At 40.6% G+C, this 26,304-nt stretch overlaps 1 protein-coding gene across 3 annotated transcripts in view; it reads right to left on the bottom strand.

Annotated features, from left to right (window-relative positions):
- Positions 1-26,304, bottom strand: part of acox3 (acyl-CoA oxidase 3, pristanoyl) — a 182,939-nt gene that overhangs the window by 80,792 nt on the left and 75,843 nt on the right. For all 3 annotated transcript variants that reach the window (XM_059645781.1, XM_059645786.1, XM_059645790.1), the window contains one exon: positions 1,647-1,769. In XM_059645781.1, the coding sequence (XP_059501764.1) occupies positions 1,647-1,769 (123 nt within the window). The remainder of the gene's footprint in view (positions 1-1,646; positions 1,770-26,304) is intronic.

Genomic DNA, 26,304 nt, shown 5'->3' with positions numbered 1-26,304 from the left:
TCAAAAAAATTGTAAGGATAAGCTTAGAAATCACAATCTCCTGGTTGTGACCAAACAAATAAAACGCAAAGGTCTCCTTTGACGTAACAGCCCTGTTCACATCCATCAACATCAACCTGGCCAAAGAAACACTGACTACACTATTAGAAGAACCGAAGACACATACACCAGACACCACCAACCTCATCAGCAAGGACATCATCTAGCTAGTGGACCTATGCCTCACCACCCACTTCACTTTCAATAACAAAACCTACAGACAAACCAACGGTACACCCATGTGATCTCCGATATCAGGGTTCTTAGCAGAGGCAGTAATGCAGAGACTCGAACAAACAGCTCCGCCAATCATCCAACCCAAACTTTGGGTCCGCCACGTGGATGACACTTTTGTCATCACTAAACAGAACAAATTAGAGGAAACCTTCAAGACCATCAATAATACCCTTACTGGCATAACATTCACAAAAGAGGAGGAAAACAACAATAAACTGCCATTCCTAGATGTCACAGTAGAACGAACAGTCAACGGGGAACTTCAAACCAGCGTCTACAGGAAAACAACACATATGGACCAAATACTGAACTAAAGGAGCAACCATCCCAACACCCACAAACGAAGCTGCATTAGAACATTATTCCAATGAGCCACCACATACTGCAGCACAGGGGAACTACGAAGAGCAGAAGAAAATCACCTATACAGTGTATTCAAAAGGAATGGGTGCCCTATGAACACAGTCCTCCGATTTCTCAGCAACAAACCCAAACAAACAGACAAAACGGGCTCGGAAACCATAGCCACTCTCCCTTACATCAAAGACATTTCCGAAATGCCTGCCAGACTACTCGGACCTCTTGGCATCAGGGTAGCCCACAAACCCACCAACACACTAAAACAGCAGCTAATGAACTTAAAAGGCCCTATACAGACAAGCAAAACGAACGTCATCTACAAAATACCTTGCAAGAACTGTGACAGACACTACATTGGACAAACAGGCAGAAAGCTAGCCACCAGGATACATGAACATCAAATAGCCACAAAACGACATGACCCACTATCACTCGTATCCTCACATACAGATGAGGAAGGACACCTCTTTGATTGGGACAACACATCCATCCTAGGACAAGCCAAACAGAGACACGCACGAGGATTCCTAGAAGCATGGCATTCCAACCGGAACTCCATCAACAAGCACATTGATTTGGAGCCAATCTACCACCCTCTGAGAAAAAGAACAGGAAATGACATCACCATCCCAGGAAATGACATCACCACCCCAAGAAAACCTAACCAGATAAATAGAAAGCGGGACATAACACCAGCGCTTCGTCGGAGGCTCACTGATGATGTTACCTAGAATGGTGACGAAATGTCTGAAAACTAACCTTCCAGCTCAGCGAGCAAACTCACATCCAGAACCTCAACCTGAGCTACAAATCTTCTCAAAACTCGCTAGTCTGTTTCTTTCTAACAACTATACCTTCTGTGGATCAGAAGACAATCATGATAACTTTTCTCATTATAACCTACAGTGCACATACGGTGATTTCAATATTTCACATGCTTCTAATATAGGTACAACAATTATGTTATTGTTGCGGAAAATGAATGACCTGAGAAATTATACTGAACTAACCTTGATGTTTTGCTTTTATCCATCCGAGAAGGTAATTGCTAGTTTGTTGTAGTAGGACATTATTGTCACCTTCCTGTGTACAGTTAGGATCATTGTCATTTCTAATGTCCCCGAGACGATTCACTGTAACACAAATTATATTTGAAAATGAATAACATTTCTACTGGCTTTACTAGCTCATAATTTGGTCCTTCTCAGTCTTGCACAAGTTAAAATGAGAAAAAATAAGTCTGACCCGAAATCAGTTCTTTGGTAATTACTTTAATTTTTGAGTACAACTAAAAAATATGAACAATACAAGTAGGGAAATTGGAAAATATGGACTGATGACATGTTTAAAACAAAAAGTGTTTCGAACATAGCCAAGTACAGCACTTTTGGTATTATATTGGTCCAGAACATTTTTGTTTTGTTTAAATCACAGTGTCAATTTGCAAAGAACACTTCACAAAGGGCAGAATTATTGACTAACCTTCCAGCTCAGTGAGCAAACTCACATTCAGAACCTCAACTTGAGCTCTAAATCTTCTCAAAACTCGCTATTTACTACAGTGTTGTATTCAATGAAAATATCATTTATAACATTTTGAAGCTCTTTAGATACCATAAGTCAAAGCCTACATTGATGTGTAAGCTAAAGGATACAAAAATATTTTTGACATTGAAAGAAGAGGTGCAACAAGACCTGGGTGTTCTTTGCACTGAGATCAAAACAGTTTTCTAAAGTAGCTTGTATATAAAAGAAAATATGCCTGATTGAGATCCCGAGGGAATGATTTGATACTATTTTGGCTAGTTTGAAACTCTTGCTCCCTCATTTTTAAAATTTTATCATGTACAGTTCAGAATCAAAGGGAAAATTTTGCCAGTTTTTGGGCCTTGGAAGATCTATATTACCTTTTGAAAGCAGTCATCTACTTCATTCGCCATTAATTTTCCCAATTCATTAACCAACCCCTCACAATCTCTGCTATAATTTATTTGATCTTTAGAGAGCTCCTTTAAAAAGTTTAACCTAAAAACTCTTTTTCGATTCATCCTCATCACACGTAGCAAAAGAGATATACTGCTCTACTGTGATCAAATAGTTGCAATTTTTTTTTCTCTTCAGTCTTGTTTGATTATCTCTTTTGTTAAACTTTTAAAACTAGTCACTGGGAGTTATTGTTGGGATTTTCATTCTTTCACAAGTCAATCCCACTTACTCCAGGTTTCGATTTGACCATATGGAGGGTACACATTTTATCGAGAGATAACAGGAACTGCAGATGCTGGAGAATCCGAGATAACAAGGCGTGGAGCTGGATGAACACAACACGCCAAGCAGCATCTTAGGAGCAGGAAAGCTGACGTTTTGGGCCTAGACCCTTCTGATGAAGGGTTTACGCCCGAAACGTCAGCTTTCCTGTTCCGAAGATGCTGCTTGGCCTGCTGTATTCATCCAGCTCCACACGTTAGCACACATTTTATCCACCTTTTTCTTTGAGACATGCACAGGAAGGTTTTCAATCTTCTCCAAGTGGTCCAGAGTTTAGTTTGTCTTTCTTAGCACTTATATAGTTTGGTACCACTGGACATATAACTTCATTTTACTCTCATGTAACTCTTTATTTTAAAATCACATTCTTTATGGTTTTCTTTCCTCTTTCGCTTGAGAACAAACTGATAAGAGCATAAGAACATAAGGACTAGGAGCAGGTGTAGGCCATCTGGCCCCTCGAGCCTGCCCCGCCATTTAATAAGATCATGGTTGATCTTTTTGAGAATCAGCTCCACTTACCCGCCCACTCACCATAACCTTTAATTCACTTACTGTTCAAAAATTTATCTAGCCTTCCCTTAAAAACATTCAGCGAGGTAGCTTCAACCGCTTCACCGGGCAGGAATTCCACAGATTCACGACCCTTTGGATGAAGAAGTTCCTCCTGACCTCAGTCCTACATCTGCTTCCCTTTATTTTGAGGCAATGTCCTCTAGTCCTAGTTTCACCTGCTGGCAGAAACAGCCTCCCTGCCTCCACCTTATCTATTCCCTAAAGATCTCCCCTCATTCTTCTGAATTCCAATTAGTATGATCCCAGTCTACTCAGTCTCTCCTCATAATCCAACCCTCTCAACTCTGGAATTAACCGAGTGAATCTTCTCTGCACCCCCTCCAGTGCTGGTATATCTCTTCTCAAGTAAGGAGGCCAAAACTGCACACAGTACTCCAGCTGTGGCCTCACCAGGACGGTATACAGCTGCGGCATAGCCTCCCTGTTTTTAAACTCCATCCCACTAGCCATGGCAGACAAAATTCCATTTGCCTTTTTAATTACCTGCTGCACCTGCAATCCTACTTTTAGAGATTCATCCACTCACTTGGACTATATATATCCCTCTGCAGACTTTCAGTGTCTTCTGCACACTTTGCTGTACCACTCACCTGCAAATTTTGACACACCACACTTAGTCCCCAATTCCAAATCAGCTATGTAAACAATTGCGGTCCCAACACTGATCCCTGACGCACACCAATAGCCACTGACTGCCAACCAGAAATAAACTCATTTACCCCTACTCTTTGCTTTCTACTGGTCAACCAATCCTCTATCCATGCCAATATATTACCTGTAAAACCGTGTAACTTTATCTTATGTAGCAGCTTTTGGTGTGGTATCTAGTCAATGGCCTTCTGGAAATCCAGATACATCCTATCCAATAGGTTCCCCATTGTCCACCACGCAAGCAATGTCCTGAAGAAATTCCACCAAATTAGTTAAACATGACCTACCCTTCATGAAACCATGCCTGGTGTTCCCAACAGGACAATTTATATCCAGATGTCTTGCTATTTCTTCCTTAATGATAGGTTCCCACACACTCCCCACTGCCAAAGTTAAGCTAACTGGCTTAGAGTTACCTGCTTTTTGTTTACTTCCTTTTTTAAACAGTGGCGTCACTTTGGCTGTTTTGCAATCTGCAGGAATGACGCCAGAGTCCAGTGAATTTTGTTAAATAATTTCTTGTGCATTTGCTATTTCCCCATCACCTCTTTTAGTACCCTGGGATGCATTTCATCAGAGCCAGGAGACTTGTCTACTTTTAGCCCCATTAGCTTGCCCAGCACTGCCTCTTTAGTGATAATGATCCTCACCTGCTGTAGCCTTCTTGCCATTAGTTTTCAGCATGTTATTTGTGTCTTCCACTGTGAAGACCAACACAAAATAACTGTCTAATGTCTCATTTAATATCCTCATTCCCAGTTATTAAATTGGCCTTCTCATCCTCCAAAGGACCAATGTTTATCTTCACCACTCTTTTATGATTTACATATTTATAGAATCTTCTGTTGCCCGTTTTTATATTCTGAGCTAGTTTACTCTCATAATCTATCTTACTTTTCCTTATAACTATTGTGTGGCTTTCTGTTGGCCTTTAAAGATTTCCCAGTCTACTAGTTTCCCGCTGTTCTTTGCTTTTTTGTATGTGGTTTTTTTCAATCTGATACTTTCCTTTATTTCCTTAGACATCCATGGCAGGCTCTCCCTTTTCCTACAGTTCTTCCTTATCACTGGAAAATTCTTCTGCCGAGCACTGTGAAAAATCATTTTGAAAGTCCTCCACTGTTCCTCAGTTGACCCAGCATAAAGTTTTTGCTTCCATTCTATATTAGCTAACTCCTCCCTCATTCCTTCATTGTCTCCGTTGTTTATGCACAGGACATAGGTACTGGATTTAACCTTCTCACACTCCATCCGTATTTTAAATTCAGCCATACTGTGATCTCTCCTTCCAAGAGGTTCCCTAACTGTGAGATCATTAATTATTCCTGTCTCATTACACAGGACTAGATCTAGGATAGCTTGCTCCCTCGTAGGTTCCATTACATATTGCTGAAGGAAATTATTGCCGATACATTCTATGAACCCCATCTCAAGGCTGTTTGACCAATCGATTTGTAGATTAAAATCCACCGTGATAATTGCTGTATCATTTTTACATGCATTTGCTATTTCTATGTTTATTGCCCGCCCCAACACGATGTCATTATTTAGTGGCCTATAGACCACACCAATCAGTGACTTCTTCTCCCTGCTATTCCTAATTTCGAACCAAGGGTAGGTGTACTACCCTTACTGCAGCTTTCAAATTATCCTTGTTTTCACCTTTCACTTCTTTCTCTTTTTGTTTATATGCTTCCTCCTTTTCATCATTTAACTTCTGTTTGTCCAATATTTAACTTTGGAGATGCTGAATCTCTGTGAGAGGGTACACTCGTTTTTGTAAAAAAACTGAAACAGCTGCAGAAGCTGTAAATCAGGAACAAAAAACAAGTTGTTGGAAAAGTTCGGCAGGCCTGGCAGAGTTAACATTTCGGGTCTGGTGACCCTTCCTCAGAACCACTCTGAGGAAGGGTCACCACACCCAAAACATTAACTCTAATTTCTCTTCACAGATTCCGCCAGACTGTTGAGCTTTTCCAGCAACTTCTGTTATTGTTACAATCTCCTTTGTTTTGTTTTCTCTTTCTTCACTTACTTCTTTTAACAACCAGTTGATCATTGGCTCTTACGTTTCTTTCCTCAGCTTATTTTCTTAATATGGTATTTATCGTTTTTAAACTGGAGTTGGCATGCCATGAGCCAACTGGTTTTCAGTAAACCAGGTAGTACCTTGCATTCTCTGTTCTTGGATTATCTTCATTTAGAATCATTTGAACTCATGCCTCATTTCAAGGTAATTGGCCTTCTATATAAACAGTGTCTGTTTCAAAGATTTTCCCTTTAAATTGGAGAGTATCATTTTATTCTTCTTAACGCAAGCCACTCAGAGTCCAATTAGATATGGGGATTACTATCTTTACAGGGCACTTTACTTGTAGTTCTTTAATTTGTGAATTACAAGAGGACAAAGTGATTCAATCAGACGACTATTACTGTTAATTGAAATTTAACATGGACACAGGTTTGAAATGGTTACAAATATGCTTCTAGATTTAAAAGCTCGTGAGAAGAAAATAATTAAAATACAGCAACAATTTAACTCCTAGATAACTAGCATCAAAAATGGTAAACTATGTTCCATTATGACGAACAAACGTCTCCACCAACACCTATGCTATTATACATGTATATATATTAAGTTAGTAATTATGGTCGTACAATCAATAGAGATGACTGGCTCCTGTAGTTCTAAATTATTTTCACATTGATCAGGCTCTTGCTCTCATTCTTTAGATCACCCTGTGACAATTAGTGGGATTTCTGGCCTTCAATTGCAGTGCAGGCCTCCAATGTGTTCAATATTATACGCCTTCCTAAAAGGGATGGGGCCAATTTATTCATTGCTTTTTATTTGTGATATGGGTACTGCTTGCTAGGCGAATATTATTGCACATCTCTAATTCCTTGGATAGGGTGGTGGTGACCTGCTGTAGTTCTTGAAACATAGCACTTACAGTGCTGAAGAGGAGTGGTGCTCCAGGATGTTGACCAACAGTGAAGGAATGGTGATATAGTTCCAAGTTAAGTGGTTGGAGGAGATCTTGCAGGTGGTGCTGTTCCCATGCATTTGCTGCCCTTGTCCTTCTAGATAGGAGAGGCTGCAGGTTTGGAATATGCTGTTGGAGGAGTTATGACAGTGTACCATGTGAGATAATGCTAACACTGTCAGTAGTGAAGGAAGTGCAAATCAAAGTGGGTAGATGGGTGCGAGGTAAGAATGCTGTATGGTACTTGATGGTGTCAAGCCTCTTAAATGTTGTTGGAGCTATCTTCATCCAGGCAAATGGAAAGACTTCCATTGCATTCCTGACTTGTGCTTTGTAGATCACTGACAAGCATTTGGAAAATAGGAGGCAAGTCGTAGTCTCTGAAGAAATTGTAATCTCTGATTTGCTTTTGGAGCCACAGTATATGGCTGGTGTATTCAGTTTCTGATCAATGGTAACTCCCAGAACTTTTAAAGAAGGGAATTCAGCAATGGTAATAGAACTGAAATTCAAACAGTGGTGGTTAGACTCTGTCTGGTTGAAGGTAGTCATTATCTGACATTTGGGCAGACGAATGCTACTTGCTACTTATTAGCTCAAGCCTGGATATTATCAAGTTCTTGCTCTACATGGACACGGACTACTTCAGCCATACTCTCCTTTCTAAGTTCCTTTCAAAAATGAAATGCCCATATATGTTCGGTGGCTTTTGTTTAATGCATGATTTGTATCTGCCAGAAAGATATCCATCTTTCTTTTGTTTTCTTCAGTAATATTGTCACAAGTAGCCAATTCCCAGGTATAGATGTTTATACTCTGCAGGAAATGCTGTGATTCACATTATCTTGAAAGAAGGTTTAGACTTCGTCACTGAACCATGCGGCTTTAGCTGACGTTATAATCTTTTGCTGTTTTCCTTAATAATATACAAATATTGCTTTCATAGTTGAAGTCATTTCATTGCAAAACATGATGGGTAATATTGTGAACCATTGTCCTAACTATTCAAAACTATTACATTCTCTACAAAGTACATTAACTCAGCATTTTGCAAACATACATATTCTCTAGGCGTTGATTCTATGGAAGTACTGGAGAGAAATGGTTTAGATTTTAATAAAACAAGAAATAAAAGAATGTAGCTCAAGAGATAATTTGAAAGACTGATGAAAGAATCTAATGGCTAATATATAAAAGCCAATAGGACTTGGCTTCAAATCTTAGTCAAGCAAATATTGAAAACACTCTAAAATATAAAGGGACTTCACAAATTGCAGATTCAGATATCTCAGACTTTAATCGTGGAAAAATTTCTGGAAACCATGAATGTGCTTTTCAAAGGGAAATTAAGTCCTTGGCCAATAGCCCTTGTTTATCAAAATCTGGTAATTAAATGCTTTTCATTTAGCTGTAAGCACAAAGGTAGCAAATTTCACTTTAGAGTGGGGTCAGACAATCATGTTACAATTCCATGAACTCGAAGAACCATGACATTTTGAGGCAAGAGTAGTCATACTACTTTATGACTTTTTGTACCAAGACTCTGAAAATTAGAGGTTGGAGGATATGTGTAAAAATAGTTAATTTCTTGGTTGATTTGTCCATAGCTTTCTGGCAATACCCACAGAAACAAATTGCCATTTACTCTCAGAAATAGATCTCTTACAAGATAGCTATTGTCATCAGGCAGAGACTGACCCCCACTGCACCCTCCCCCTAAGTAACTAAAACCGAAACAACAAAGAGAAGCACCTCACCTTAAGATCTGTTGAAAAGGAGCGTGAAAAGTGGTGTAACCTGCTTCTTAGTAACTTCTACTGGTTAAATAAAACAAGTCCCTGACACTCACTTTACAATCAACAAGTAACAATTTATTTATCTAACTCTAACAGAGAACAAATTAACGGAACTATTAACAAACCAAATAAACCCCTTGTAAATACAAACTATTCCTGAATAAAACAAGATTTGAACTGTATGCTGTTCCAATAAATACAAGTCCCATGTACACAAAAAAAAACTAAAAGTAGATTTTAGTGTCTTGAAATTACAGCCAGGTTATGTGTCTTTCAGAATGCTCTGTATCTTCCCCATTGAATGTTTTGTCAAGAATATTAACTAGTTGTGCCATAGGTACCTTTGATCTAGATACTGCTTTCTTGAAAACTTAGAGAAAACTATAAGAGTGAGCAATTCTTTCTTGCAAGCTGAGAGCTGCTAACTCTAGCAAATGGCAGTTAGTTCTCGATTTTTTTTCTAACTGCACTCTCCTTTTACATCCTTGATGACATATCAATTTCTTACACTAGGATTGGTCCTATGTTGTCAAAACCATCAGATTTAAATTTAATTGGATTTTGGTATCTAAGTGTCTGATTCAAATTGTTTGACAAAATTCAAAACTTGTTGTCTGGGTCACAAAGCAAAAATGATGCATGGCCTGCTAACTATATGGCCTATTGGTATAAATATTTCAAATTGAGTGCTCGCTGTGCACCTGCAGACCAACAAGCTGTCGCCCACAGGCATCTACTTTGAATCTCTAAGCATAGAAAAAGCATATCATTTTCTAAGGGACCACACACTGCTTTTACCTTTAACATTTTACAAACACCAAGTTCTAACTTCCTGCCTTCCAATCCATAAATGCTCTACTCAACTTCTTAAAACCTCCCCCCTTAAGGAAAAATTAACCATGATCATGAAAAGATGGCTTCATTTTTAAAAAATCCTAACTCCACTATATTACTATATCCACATCTCATTAATCTACAGTTACACATTTCATACTATTTCTAGTTATATATAACATCGAACACTACCATTTCTATCTTACATTAACGTTTATCTTTTAAACCAATGATAAAGCATCCATAATAATATTTTCACAATCTGCAACATGTACAATTTGTAATTTAAACGCTTATAATATAAGACTCCAACAAAATAATCTGGTATCCTTGTCCTTAATCTTTCCAAAAATGTCTCTGATGCATTGTTTGCAATATAAACATTAAAATGTTGTAAGGCCATTACCAAACACAATAACTCACTCTCAAAGGTTGAATTTTTTTTTCTGGCTTTTCAATTCCACAGTCATCCTCCTGCAAGAACACAGCTCCATTAACTACATTGCTTGTGTCAATGGCAACTTTGAAGGGTTTCAAAAAATTTGGCATGGCTAAAGCTGGTTTGGTAGTTAACACTGCTTTTAAATTTTCAAAGTCCTCCTGGTACTGATCCATCCATCGAAATTTCCTGTTTTTTTTTAATAAATCCATCAACAGGACCACAATGCTGCTAAAATTTGGTACAAATTTCCTGTAGAACCCACTCAGTCCCAAAAATCACAGCACTTACTCCTTTGAGGATGGTCTGGGAAATTCCTCGATGGCCTTTATCTTCATGTTTCTCAGTGTCATCCGCCTGTGTCCAATGTTGTGCCCTAAGAACGTCACTTACGCCTTTGCAGATTCTGTTTTTGCCAAGTTTATGGCCAACTTTGCTACCCGTAATTCTCCATGTGATCTTCCCACAGATGACTAAAGATCGCTAAATCATCTATGTAGACGACACAATTAGTCAATCCTTCAATAATTCTGTTTATAAATACTTGGAAAGAGGCTGGGGCATTTTTCATTTCAAAGGCCATCACTTTAAATTGATATAGCCGATTTGGGTTTACAAAAGCAGAAGCTTCTTTTGCTCTTTCCAACAAAGGAACTTGCCAGTAGCCATGAAATAAGTTCAACTTTGTGATGTGAGTGGCTTGTCCTACATTTTCCACACAATACTTCAGCCTTGGAATTGGGTATGAGTCAGATTTGGTCACACGTTGACCTTCCGATAATCCATGCAGAATCATTGAGTATCATCAGGTTTGGGAACCAACATGATCAGCAAACTCCACTTGCTTTGACTTGGATCTATGATGTTTTCTTAGGTTTCCACTTCCTTCTGAACCTGAGCTGCTTTGAGAGGATTAAGTCTGTAAGGGTGCTGTTTTCTGGGAACAGCATTCCCTACATCAACCTCATGTGCTATGGCATTAGTCCTCCCATTCTATTTCGACATATGTCCTTGTTGCATAATAACAAGCCTGCCAATTCAGTTCTCTGTTCCTGGACAGATAGCTCACTACCCTATCCCATTCATTAAGGGCTTCCTCATTATTCCAGCTATTCTGAGGCACATTAAAAACTGAATCTTCTGGATTTGATCCCTTACTCCGAGTGTCAGTAGCTAATACGCGCTTCTCCAGCTCTCTTTCCCTGCCATAGTATTGTTTCAACATGTTCACACAACAGATCCGATAATTTTTTTTCTTATCTGGCATCTTTACCAGATAACTCACCTGAGTGGACTTCTTCTCTCAATCTGATAGGGGCCACTTGCTTCGAAGGGATCTTCTACCATTGGTAACAGCTCCTAATACCTTATCCCCATGGTGATAATGTACAAATTTTAGATTTCTTATCCGCTTCTTGCTTCATTATGTGCTGTGCCACCTTCAAATGTTGTCTAGCTAATTCACCTACTCTGTTTAATCTTTCTCTCATATCAGGTACATAATTCAACTGTGAGATCTCTAACTTTGGACCCATCAACTTTTCCTTAATTAATTTTAAAGGCCCTCTTACTTCATGTCTGAGTATCAATGTAAATGGAGTAAACTGAATTGATTATTTGGAACATCTCTAACAGCAAGTATTCTAAATGGGATACCTTTATCCCAATCATTTGGGTAACCCTGGCCTTAAGCCCTCAGCATTGCTTTAGGGCCTGATGTCACCTTTCTAATGCTCCCTGGGATTCAGGAAGGTGCACACTTTATTTAAAGAGTTTGATGCCTAAACTATCCATGACCTCCTTAAAAAGTTTGGCAATAAAATTGGATCTTTAGTCTGACTGAATCTCCCTGGTTATTTCATAACGGGTAAAGTAAACAAGCAACTCTTCCATAAACTTTTTTACTTTGACAATTGCTGATGGAACTGCCTCAGAAGCCTGGTAGTCATATCCACTATGGTTGACAAATACTGGTTCCCACTTTTGATTTTAGGGAGGGGACTTAGGCAATCAATCATAACCCACGTGAAAGGTTCTTCAATTGTGGGAACTGGCATCGAAGGTGCTGATTTTATTACTGTCTGTGGCTTTCCTACCATCTGACACATGACAGGTATGGCAAAATTTCAACCACATCTTTATGTAATCAAGGCCAATAGAAATGCTTCTGTAACTTAGCCTGACTCTTTCTCACACCTGGAAGTCCTCCTAAAAATAACTAGTGTGCTAGCAGCAATATATCCTGTCTGCATTTTACCTGCAAAAAACATTTTGGCGAAGTTACATACATTTCTCATCTGCACAAGTCTGCCAAGGTCTCCATTTCCACCTTAAGATTTTATCATTACAGTAACAGCATTTGCAAATACACTCTGATAATATAAATCCTTTTCGACACGTTTTTCTGTTATAATTTGATTAATCTTTCGGAACTAAATTCTGCCTATTCTCTACCTGCTTAGGTTTTTCCTTTACCATGTTTTCAAACAGAGTGTCAGCTAACTGAACTTCAACTCCTTCATCTTTCTGACCTGGTTCCTTTGTTACATTTCTGAACCATTGTCTATATGCTTCTGGTACCAATTCGTAGGCACTCAAAATAGACTATTTTACTTCTTCATATTCCCTTGACACCTCCTCTCAGAGCGCTGCAAATACCTCCTGTGCCCTGCTTGCCAACAGTCTGAATTTAACATTCCTCATATAGTCTTTGGCTAGTTCATCTGTTTAGCCAATTTCTCAAAGGAAGCGAACAAGACTTCGACATCGTGTTCATTAAATTTTGGTAATGTTTTGATATATTTGCATATATCCCAACCAGATCTTTGGTGACGATGGATCTGCTCATCATCACTCTTCTCCTCACTAATCTTCTACCTTTATTTCTATCACTTTAAGTGGGCTATCCTGTCTAATTTGCAACTTCTAATGTTAAAACCCTCTCTCTCTTTTTCTGTCTTTCCTCTACTGGTAACCATAATTCAAATAATTTCAGTTCCCTTTCCTTCTCTTCTGCCCTGGGTTTCCTTTCTTTTTCATTGATTAAGAATCTTGTATACCTTTCTTTATCTTCTAACACTAATCATCTAATCTGCAATTTTTTTTTCTAACTCCACTGCACTTGGCTGTTTCTCGATATACCTAAATGTTTGCCTAACTCAGTTGCAATTTCAGCTTTCTTCTTAGCCCTAATTAAACCCAATTCTAGTCTGTTTGCAAATTCCAAAAGTGTCCCCATTCTTTGTCTTTCCAAACTTTCTTGGCAAATTTGGGAGGCAATTTTGACCGCCAGAACCTCTTTAGCAATGTTAAGAACCATTTCCCCACTTTAGCAAAGTCAAGTAACCGAAGTTAAACAAATTTTCCCACTCTCACCTAAGTTTTATTTAAAGTTATAGGACACTAATTCCCAAGTCTGTTTAAATCTGCTGGGGCCTTTTGTACTCTAAACGTGTTCAAATCTGTCCAAATTTGTTAGATCCGTTCAGATCCGTCCAAATCTATTCAGTTCTATCCAAATTCGTTCAGCTCCATTCAAATCCCGGACACGAGCTGGTCAGATCCTGTACCTGAGGTCCTAATCTCTTATAAGAAGGAGGCTGACTCCTCTGATAATTAAAATCGAAACACCCAAAGAGAAGTACTTCGCCTTATAATCTGTTAAAAAAGCGTGTGTGAAAAGAGCTGTAACCTGCTTCTCAGCAACATCTACTGGTTAAATAAAACAAGTCCCTGACATTCAATTTATAATCAACAAGCAACAATTTATTTATCTAACTCTAATTGAACGATTAAGAAACCGAATAAACCCCTCTGTGCCTTCTCCGTCAAGTGTTCTGTCAGGAATATTAAATAGTTGTGTCGTAGGTGCCTTTGATTTGGATCGTGTTTTCTCTTAAACTTAGATACAACTGTGAGGGTGAGTGATTCTCTCTTGCAAGCCAAAAGCTGTTAATTTTAGCAGAAGGCAGTTAGTTTCCTTGATTTTCCAACTGCCCTCTCCTTTTATACCCTTGATAATATAGCAATTTCTTATAATAGGATTGGTCCTACTTTGTCAAAACCATCAGTTTAAATTAAAGTAGTTTTTGATGCCTAAGTGCCTGATGCAAATTGTTAGGTGAAATTCAGAACTTGTTGTCCGGGTCACAAAACAAAACTGCTGCATGGCCTGCTAACTGTATGGCCTCATAACAAATGTTTCAATTCGAGTGCTTGTTGTGCACAAGCAAAACCACAAGCTGCTGTCCACAGACATCCTTTTTGAATCTCTAAGCATAGAAAAAGTACATAATCGTTTATAGGGACCATGCACAGCTTTTAATCCTTAACATTTTACAAACACCAAATTCTAACTTGCTGTCTTTCAATCCACAAGCATTCTACCCAACTTCGCAGCACTATATGTCTGTAAGTTGTAGTGAGCAAGATTGGAGGAAAGTACTGTTCGCTTTTTGAGTTCTACTCCTCCATGGGTCACAATTTTTAAAATTAATCAGGTTTACAATTTGATCAATAATGTACCACAGTAGTTGGGGTGTTACAATCACTATATTCCAGTGTCTCCCCGTATCCATGGTGGAAATATACTTGTACTGAAGAGCCACGAGTAAACCCAGTGTTTCCTTCTTACAGCACAGTATCTGCTGGTGGTAATTTACCATTCTAGCCTTTCTATTCCCGAATCATCAGCTTGAAGCAGGACCCATTCCCAGGCCAATCAATTGCTACCTGAAGGGCTTGCTGAAATTTGGGACGAAGACAACTTTCACAGTCTGAAAAGATGTTTGAAACTTTTTTGACCACAGTATCTTGGTGTGCTTCTCTAGTAGTGGCATTGTAACCAGATGAGTAATCTAGGACCCGAGGCTGAACTTTTGGTACATTGGTTCAAATCTTGCCATGGCAGATGCTGAGATATCAATTCAATCAAAAAATGCTGAACTTAAAAAATAGCCCAGTGATGACCATTTAACCAGTGTTGGCTATCATACAATCTAACTGAAGTTACATCCTCTCTGATGAAGCGTCCAGGCCCGAAACAGCTTTTGTGCTCCTGAGATGCTGCTTGGCCTGCTGTGTTCATCCAGCCTCACATTTTATTATCTTGAAGTTACATCCTTCATGTTTTGGATCCTCACAGGGTCACAGATATCTCTGTGATGTTCAACATTCAATAGATGGCTGCTCTCGCCACATCTGGACATCTACACTCAGTGCCATGCAGTGTCACATGCACATTCTCAACCTTTCTCTTCAACCACAACACACTGGCTCAGGGTTGCACCAGTCCGCAGTTCCTCTTCAGCCTCCGGCTCACTCGTCATGCTAACAAAAAATTTTTTCTTTTCCTTTCAGGCATCAAGGCCCGCAAGTTGCAACAACTCAGAGATACCCATGGCCCTCTGGACATTCCTCTCTTCCCCTTCCCTCTGACTCCATCCCCTCTCCCAGCTCCACGTCCTGTCGGGTATTCACCATCCCTTCGAACCTTCTAACCTCCGATGCTGAACGTTCTGTACTCAGCAAAGGCCTCAGCTTTATACCTCTGCGTTGCTACTTTAATGAATTTCAGGCACAACATGACATTGAACTCTTCTTGCATCGTCTTTACCTCCGTGCTCATTTCTTTGGACAAGAGAGCTCTTCCCATCCCACAGACCCTTTTTCCCAGTTCCAACACCCTGCCTCCACCTGGTCCCCGCTCTCTGGCCTTTTACCTGCACTCGATCTGTTCATTGAGAACTGTCAACGATATTAGTCACCTCAATTTCTCTGCCCCCCCTCACCAAATCCAACCTTTCTCCCTCCGAACTGACCGCACTCCATGTACTCAGATTTAAACCTGACTTTGTTATTAAGCCTACTGATAAGGGTAGTACTGTTGTGGTCTGGTGTATTGACTTCTACCTTGCAGATGCTGACCGTCAACTCTCTGATTTCTTCTCCTACTTTCCCTTGGGCCATGCCACCACCAAGACAGGTCAAGTCATTGTATCTCCTACGGTAACTGATCTCGTTTCATCAGGTGATCTCCCACCCTCTGCTTCTAAGCTGATAGTCCCCCAGCCCCACACAGCTGGTTTCTATCTTTTCTCCAAAAATCCACAAACAGGGCGGTCCTGTAGACCCTTGTTTCAGCCTGCTCCTGCCCACAGAACTGATCTTCTCCTACCTTGACTCAGTTTTCTCTGTCCTGGACCAATCCCTGTACACATACATCCACAATATCTCTGATGCCTTACGCCGGTTTCAAAACTTCCAATTTGCTAGTTCTAGCCACCTTTTCTTTACCATGCATGGTCAATGTGTTTACACATCCATCCACCACCAGGGGGGTCCTATGGCTCTCCGCTTCTTCCTGGAGCAAAGATCTGACCCATCCCCACTCATCACCACACTTGTCCGCTTAGCCGAGCTTGTCCTCACCCTTAACAACCTCTCTTTTAACTCCTCTCATTTTCTTCAGGTAAGAGGGGCTGGCCATGGGTACCCGTATGGGGCCTAGTCATGCCTGTCTCTTCATGGAGTACGTGGAACATGCCTTGTTCCAGTCCTATTCTGGACCCCACCCACAACTCTTTCTCCGATACATTGATGGTATCATCGGCGCTGCTGCCCTCTCTTGTCTGGAATTGCAAAACTTCATCAATTTCGCTTCCAATTTCCAAACTGCACTCATTTATTCTGACTCCTCCCTTCCCTTCCTTGGCATTTCTGTTTCCATTTCCGGGGATAGTCTGGCCACTAATATCCAATACAAATCCACAGACTCCCACAGCTGCCTGGACTATACATACTCACACTCTGTTTCCTGTAAAGACTCCATCCCATTCTCTCAGACCCTCCGTCTCCATTGCACATGTTCAGATGAGTCCAATTTCGACAAGGGAGTCTCTGAAAAGTTCAACTGCTTCCTCAACAGAGGATTCCCCAGCTCTGCTGTCAACAGGGCTCTGAACCAGATCCGACCAATATCCCACACTTCTGCCCTCACCCCTTCTCTTCCCTCCCACAACAGTGACAGGGTTCCCCTTATCCTTATCTAACATCCCACCAGCATCCACATCCAGACGATCATCAGATGCTATTTCTGCCAACTCCAGCAAGATGCAACCACCAGGCACATATTTCCCTCCCCTCCCATGTCCACCTTCCGCAGGGACCATTCCCTCCAGAGCATCCTGGTTCACATTTCCTACACCCCGACATATCCCTACATCTACGGCACCTTCCCCTGTAACAGTCAAAGGTGCAACACTTACCCATTTAGCTCCTCCCTCCCCACTATCCAAGGGCTCAAACATGCCTGCTACATGAAGCAACTCTTCATGTGCACTTCCCAGAATCTGCTCACAATGTGGTTTCCTCTACATTGGGGAAACGAAGTGCAGACTGGTTGACCACTTTACAGAACATCTACCTTCTGATCGTCCTGAACTACCTGCTGCCTGCCACTTTAATGCACCACCCTGTTTCCTGGCCAACATCTCGGTCTCTGGCTTGCTGCAGTGTTCCAATGAACGTCAATGCAAGCTGGAGGAACAACACTTCATTTTCCACTTGGCGACCCAACAGCTCTCCATACTCAATATTGAGTTCAATAAGTTTAGGGCCTAATCTCTCCCATGTCCCAGCCCCCCACCCCACACACCAGGCCTTGTTACCACATAGCCTGCCACTACACACCACCTGTTGCTAATCACTAATAGTCCCCATTAACAACTATTCATCCTCCCAGCCTGATCATTATCAACTCTGTCTATCCAACTGCTCTTCTCTCTCTTTAGGCTCTATCCCATCGTTTACTCCCACCCCATCCCCCTCACTTTTTTCTGCATATAAAGTGATGTTTTCCCAGCCACCATCAGTTCTGAGAAAGGGTCACCAGGCCCAAAATGTTAACTCTGTTTTTCCCTTCACAGATGCTGTCAGACCTGCCGAGCTTTTCCAGCAACTTTGTTTTTGTACAATTCTATCTGGATCACTAATGTCCGATAGAGATGGAAATCTTCCATCCTTGCTTGTAATGTGTTTGACTCTTAATTATCCTCAAAAACAATGGTTCAGTGAGGCACTCACTTCAAAAGGGCATTTAGGGATGTGCCAGTGACACCCACATTCTTGGAGCTGGACAGCTCTTGCTCCCAGGCCAAAACACCAGTTGCTACCTTGAAGGACATTCAGGATATTTATTATGAAGAACAATTGTAAAGGAAGAACTCACCATTAGGAAAAGCAAAAAACTTTAAGGAATTGGCAAAGATGAGTAGCGGGTCAGATTATTGGTCAGAATACAAAGAATAGCAGACAAAGACTAAAAGTTAATCATAAGAAAAAAATTGGACATTGAGAGGAAACTAGCTCAGAACATAAAAAATTGATAGCAAGAATTTCGATAGGTATTTAAAAAGAAGAGTGAGTAAACTGGATGGGGGGTTAATAATAGATAACAAGGAAATGATGGATGAAGTCAACAAAAAAATTGTTTTCTGTCTTCGCCAAAGACGATGCAAAACAAATTTTCCTTTCAAAGATTTACAATTCTCTACCTTAGAAGGAAATGAAAGTGATGTCATTGCATATTTTTAAGACAGGGGTGGATAGATTCTTGTTAGGCAGGGTATCAAGCTTTATCCGTGGCATAGGAATGTGGAATTTAAAATCCAAACAAATCAACTATGATCATAGTGAATGGCAGGATAGGTTTGAGCAGCTAAATAGTCTATTTCTATTCCAATGTCATATACTCATATGTATGTTTCTGTGACATAAAGGCCTCCATCAATGCAGACTGAGAAAACTGTGACCGTAGCTTTGCAGCAGACCCCTAATTGCCTAGAGCATCTATACGCTGGATCACCAGATTATGGCCATTGGAGTAATTTGAAAGAAATTAGAAAACCAGAAGTGGGTATTTCAAACTCGACTGCTGAGATAGTATCCAGACATAACAGGTAGAAAAGCTAAGTAAAATAACATTGACGCTTGACATTAATGTAGCACTCTATATGACTGTACTATGTTGTTTTTTTACGCTGTTAAGGCTTCTGTTTTCTTTAGAGATTAACCTGTGCAGCACAAACTCCATATATGCTCACATGCTACCATTTGGAGCAGCAAAGAACAACTACACTACCAAAAACAAAGTTACTGGAAAAGCTCAGCCAGTCTGGCAGCATCTGTGGAGGAGAAAACAGAGTTACTGTTTCAGGTCCAGTGATCTTTCCTCAGAACTGATGGTGGCTCGGAAAACGTCAGTTGAGATGCAGAAAATAGGGAGTTGGGTGCGGTAGGGAGTAAACAACAGGATAGAGCCCAAAGACAGTTGGACAGACAAAGGAGTTGCTAACGATCAGGCTGGAAGGGTGAATAGTTGTTAATGGGGACTGTTAGTGACTAGCAACAGTGCGTGTGTAGTGGCAGGCTATGTGGTAACAAGGCCTGGTGTGTGGGGTGGGGGGCTGGGACATGGGAGAGTTTAGGTCCTAAAATTATTGAACTCAATATTGAGTCTGGACAGCTGTAGGGCCCCCAAGTGGAAAATGAAGTGTTGTTCCTCCAGCTTGGGTTGGTCTTAACTGGAACCCTGTAGCAAGCCAGAGATAGAGGTGTTGGCCAGAGAGCAGGGCGGTGCATTGAAGTGGCAGGCAACAGGTAGTTCAGGATCTTTTTTGCGAGCAGAATGTAGATGTTCTGCAAAGTGGTCACCAAGACTACACTTCATTTCTCCAATGTAGAGGAGACCACATTGTGAGCAACGAATGCAGTAGACCAGATTCTTGGAAGTGCAGGTGAAGTGTTATTTCACCTGGAAGGTATGTTTGGGCCCTTGGATAGTGGGGAGGGAGGAGGTAAATGGGCAGGTGTTGCACCTTTGCCAGTTACAGAGAAAGGTGTTGTAGGGCTGTGGGGAGGTATTGGGGGTAAAGGAAGTGTGGACCAGTGTGTCCCGGAGGGAATGGTCACTGCGGAAGGCAGATGCGGGAGGGGAGGGAAATATATGTCTGGTGGTGGCATCTTGCTGGAGGTGGTGGAAATGGCGTCTGATGATCTTCTGCTGGTGGGATGGTAGGTGAGGATAAGGGGAACCCTATCGCTGTTGTGGGAGGGAAGAGAAGGGGTGAGGCTCAGTCACGATTTGTTCTCTCATAGGTAGTTTCGGCAGGCAGACTCAGGCAGCAGTACCTGCCTGAGGTGTGTTCCTTCACAGAAAACACCAAACAGCAGTCTCTGGCTGAGATTGCAGTGAGTTCGCGAGGTATTTAAGCTTGATGTTTGGGTTTCGGTAGTCAATCAAACTAATTTTTGTATCATATATGTACAAATTCCAACCTCCCCATCATGTAATCCTGCATAATTCTATATTGATGCTCTGAATAGAAACAGGATAGGATGTTATTAATGCAAAGGGAATAATCTAATTTATAATCAATTGTAAACTAAAGTACATTAATGTTTTACAGTTTTCTTTTATTCATTCACGGGACGAGGGCGTCACTGGCTAGGCAGCATATATTGCCCATCCCTAATTGCCCACAGGGCAGTTAAGAGTCAACCACATTGCGGTGGGTCTGGAGTGACATGTAGGCCAGACCAGGTAAGGATGGCAGTTTCCTTCCCTACAGGGATATAAGTGAACCAGATGGGTTTTTCCTGAAAATCGACAATGGATTGACAGCCATCATTAGACTATTAATTCCAGATATTTCTTGCATTCAAATTCCACCATCTGCTGTGGTGGATTTGAACCCAGGTCCCCAGAATATTATCGAGGTCTCTGGATTAATAGTCCAGTGATGATACCACTAGGCCATCACCTCCCCAAAGCAAACATTCCTATGAAGACAATAACACAAGCCACAATAATCATGCAGTTCAGGTTGTTCACATATTTTAATGCGAAGTCATTCACCATCAATTTTAGCTGCAATGAGGTTCTCTCGGGCCTATCTACCTTATCTCACCACATCCTGGCTGCTTAAGTATTCTCGATATCAGCAAATGCCCACTGCAGCATTTGTCAGATTCTACATTTTCCTTGCTTTCAAGATGTACAATGTAGAAACAGACCCTTCGATCCAACTCATCCATGCCAACCAGATACCCTAAATAAACCTAATCCCATTTGCCAGAAGTTGGCCTTTATCGCTCTAAACCCTTCCTATTCATATACCTATCCACCCGCCTTTTAAATGTCACAATTGTACCAGTCTCCACCACTTCCTCTGGAAGTTCATACTGTACATGCACCATCCTCTGCGTGAAAAAGTTACCCTTAGGTCCCTTTTAAATCTTTCCCCTCTCACCCTTAAAACTATGCCCTCTAGTTTTGGATTCCCCCACCGAGGGGAAAAGACCTTGTTGATTTGCCCTATCTATGCCCGTCATGATTTTGTAAACGTCTATAAGGTCAACCCTCAGCCTTCAATGTTCCCCAGTCTATTCAGCCTTTCTCTATAGCTCAAACCCTCCAACCCTGGCAATGTCCTTGCATATCTTTCCTAAACCTTTTCAAGTTCCACAAGATCCTTCCTACAGCAGAGTGACCAGAATTGCAAGCAGTATTTTAATAGTGGCCTAACCAATGTCCCGTATAGCCACAAAACTACCTCCCAACTCCTATTCTCAATGTATTGACCAATAAAAGCAAGCATACCAAACACCTTCTTCATTATCCTATCTACCTGTGACTCCATAAGAGTCCTCTTTGCTTTGTCTTTATTCTCACTCCATTGTTTAGAAGGTTGTTGAATACATAGCTAACAATCACTGTTCTGGAGACCTAGTCTGGAAAATACTGTAGTGCTCCTAATGAGCAGTTGAAGCAATAAAAGCATATCTTCAAAATTGTTTGTTCAATGCTGGACCTAACAGATGAAGGATTGTACACTGAGATTATTAGCTATGCTTTCTAGGGGTACCCTGGTCACCCAATGGCCAGCCCTGGAGCTGATTCTGGGAAATGAATATTTATGGAATGCGCAGAATCTAGGGTATGTGTCAAATGCAAGTGTCATGACCATTGTGGGAATAGCTAGGATAAACCTTCAGAATCTGTTATCTGTGTCACAGACAGGCTAGACAGTGAGAGAGTGAAATCACTTCCTATTTAGGAATCTGACTGGATATTGCCATGGAGCTCCCTGGGCCACATAGTCAATTGATGGTCCCTTGTACCGAAGTCACGTCAGCAAATCTCAAGCGCTTATTGCACTGAAGACCCTGGCTTCTTTCTTCTGCAGTGCAGTTCCCAACAGCCTCCTTATTAGCTCTCCGGGTCCACGGTGAACTAGAAAAACTGCAGTGTTCCTGTAAAGGTTTTGGTGAATTCACTAGTGTAATTTTGAGATGTCACACAATCATCTAACCACAGGTCGGGATAAGTTCAGGAAACCAATTTGGAATAAACCAATCTTTTGAACCAAAATTACCACTTTATCTAAAGAAATTTTAGCTAGACACGTGAGTCAGGCATTAAGTTATTTGTGTATCCCGCTTTGATTTACACTTGTATAAAAGAATGCTTGCATTCATCATTAAAAGTTGCCTATAACTAAAGACAACTGAGTCACATTTGCAAATACACAGCTGAACCATATTAAAGCATGTTGCTTGTTACAGCACCATAGAAAGAGGCAAAAAACAATTGGTTGGTAACCGAAGATTCCCTTTCCCCCGATTCATTCTCATCACGATGAAAGACAGAGATAACAAGGTGTACAGCTGGATGAACATAGCAGGCCAAGCAGCATCAGAGGAGCAGGAAAGCTGACTTTTCTGAAGAAGGGTCTAGGCCCGAAATGTCAGCTTTCCTGCTCCTCTGAGGCTGCTTGGTCTGCTGTGTTCATCCAACTCTACACCTTGTTATCTCAGATTCTGCAGTTCCTACGATCTCTGAAAAGATGAAAGACATCTCTAGTGACGAAACAAATCAGAGAAGCATCCATTCACCAAGAGCTGAAACATCCTTAAACTTAATTACTGTTGAAGGTACAAGACCCAGCTAATAAGGAGGCTGTTGGGAACTGCACTGCAGAAGAAAAAAGCCAGAGTCTTCAATGCAATAGATGCTCAAGATCTGCTGTCGTGACTTGGGTACAAGGGAGCATCAATTAACCATGTGGTCTTAGGAGCTCTATGGCAATATCGAGTCAGATTCTTACACGGCTATGGTCTCAGGTTCAACTATAACTGCTCAAGGACTCAAAGTTTTAAAACTACAAATTATTTATTTTCCTTTCATACTAGGCACTCTCTCCATTTTTAAAAAAATTACGCCCATCTTTGTAATTATGACATATGTCTTTGCTTTATTATTTTTCTCACGGTTAGTAGGGAATGAAATTCTGAATTTCACAAAGGAAAAATTTACAATTGGTTCCTTAGCTCTTTCTAGAGAGCATGTTTTAACATGCATTTATTGTGGCCTACTAGCGGCCAGAGCTTTGTGAAATGACAGGAGCCAATTTTTCTTTCCTGACCTGGTTATGATAAAGCTCACTGTTGCTATGATCTTCAATATCAGAGGCACCATGCTGGCTCCGAAGCCATCTGGCAGCTGATCTGCCTACAGGAGATGGCAGCATCCCTAGCTCCTCCAGCTTCATACCCTGCTATCTCAGACTCCAGCATCGGCAGTTCTTACAATCCCCTAATCAAACGAAGACAGCTTCAACATCAATCTTTAATTCTTCTGCAGGCAGCTGCTATACCTTTGGTATCCCTTTCGTGATAAAATGCTTGATGATTTTTTTTCCTTCTGCAGTGCAGCCCCCCCATCAAACTCCTTTCTTTGGTTCTGTTGGTACTGGACATTCTTATTTTTCCTTATTTTTCTTAACCTCAGGGAGTACAGATGCGTGGCTAAGTTGGTCAAACAGCTAGCATGAGAGTTCTGGTCTGTGAAGATACATCAGGAACTAGATGTTTGTTTTTCATTTGAGATCTTGACATTTGGGGCCTTATCAAAGACTCTGTCATTGGCACCTTTACATGGTGAGGTGCATGCACTTTGTCCCATTACTGTTTTCTTTTTTTCTTCATTCTGCCATCCGTAAGATCTTTACACCTTTGTTCTGTACATTGCTTTCCACGCATATACCAATTAGCTAAATCTGATTCTTGACAGTCTTCATTATCCCTTGCGATAATAGAACTAAAACCTTGGAATCTATAGCCTGCATAACAATTTGATCCTAACGTCTTTACATAACAGATACATAGGCCCGTGTATCTACCTTCATGGCTGCATGTGGAATAACGAGTACCACCAACATGAAATACTTGTTGGTGAGTCTTAGGTGCCCTTCTTTCAGAGTTTAAAATAAAACATGAGACAATTGGCATACTGGTATTTGGAGCTGCTTGACAGATTATTTAACTTTATTCTGCAGTGAGTGCTTCACTTCAGTTAAAATGTAAGACCACATGTGAATGAGGTTTCTCATGTGCTGGTTGACCTTCTCGGTCTCCGCCCCTTGTGCAAAAAATATTTTCACTACAATGACACCAAATAACTGCTGAGATTTGTACTCACTGGAACTAGAAGGAAGAAGTGAACCCTACCAGGTACATGCTTCACATATATTGTTGGGTTTCTGCACACGTGTTGCCCCCTTTATCCAAACAAAATTGTGTTCATGAATGTAACTCCAGCTGGCAAGGAACTGTAATCAAGGCGTGTAAACTGACCCACCAAAAAGGCTCTGAGATTGTAAGTAAAGATCCGTACCCCACCATCAGGCAAGTGAAATTCACTCCCTTTACCAACCTACTGAAAGTTCCAGATAGCCCTGAGAACATCCATCCATAGTTTCTTTTTGAATATTCTGATTAGAATCAAATAAGAAATAGTAACAGAGGATAGTTACCCAAAGGTATAGTTTAGGAAAAAAGATTTTTTTTCAGATAGAAGTTTGTAATAGGAGTTTTGTTGAATAAAATATGTCTGAAACCAAAGTGTAAAATGTCAAGACATGATTTCCCACTGGCACTCTGCGAAGTTGAACTTTACGGTCAATGGAAAAATGAAGTAGATATATGTACATGGGTTATTGAAGGACAAATCTTAGACCTTATTCTGCTTTTGTAGTCAGTGTTGAAGTATTTTCACAGCTGGAGGGTTGTCAGTTGAACGCAGAAAGTTTTGATTAATCTATTAATGTCTATAGACAAAATTTATTGAAAGGCAAACAAACAAACAAACAATCTGTTAATGTATACAAGCAATAGTCAGACTTTGATAAATTTAGTAATCCATTTGGTTATTCCATTGAAGAAAAAATAATGTAATTTAATATTAATTAATATTCAAGACAGAAAATTTTCAACTTGCAAATTCCTAATTTAGTACTCACATTTAAACTATTTGACTGTGCTAAGTTGTCAAAAACAGATAGACTCCTGGAATTAACTGGGGTTAGATTTTCATAAAGGGATTTTGGAATAGATGCCAGAAGACTTAAAAAAAATTCTTGGGAAAACGTTCATTCCATCACAATCTCAAAAAATCAATTGCTTGTAATTGCGTAGGCTCAGTCACGATTTGTTTTCTCACAGGTAGTTTCCACAAGCAGACTCAGGCAACAGTACCTGTCTGAGGGGTGTTCCTTCACAAGAAGCACCAAACAGCTGTCTCTGGCTGAGATGCAGTGGTTTTGTGAGCAGGGGGAGCTAGCTGTCTCTGCCTTTGTTGCAGTCAGAAACGCAGCCAGCTTCTAGCTCAGAGGCAAAACTTTAGCATATGTGGAAAGACAGCCAGCAACTGACTCAAAAGAACAGGGAATAATCTGCAGTTCCCAGGTGGTGCTTGCAAGTCATTCATATGAACACAAGATTGGAATTTCATCATAATGATCTGAACATCAACTGTGTAATCAATTCCCATTCTGGAAAAAATCAAAGTAGGAGGAGCAAGTAACAGTTTTTCAGAACGTAGCAGTGGAAGATGAGGCCTTCTAGGGGACATTACAGTCATTATGCCTCCACTGATTAAATAATGCTAGTCATCTGTCTTCAATTCACAGTTAATCTGAATGTTTAAATTGATCAGAGCATCCAGTTCTGAAATACTCTCATGAAGGAATGTCTGAGTACATTGTGCCCATTGATTGAC

The sequence above is a fragment of the Stegostoma tigrinum genome, chromosome 1, assembly GCF_030684315.1.
Source record: "Stegostoma tigrinum isolate sSteTig4 chromosome 1, sSteTig4.hap1, whole genome shotgun sequence".
Classification (NCBI taxonomy): Eukaryota; Metazoa; Chordata; class Chondrichthyes; order Orectolobiformes; family Stegostomatidae; genus Stegostoma; species Stegostoma tigrinum.
Note: the sequence above shows the minus strand (reverse complement) of the source record. Positions and strands in the feature narration are given on the sequence as shown.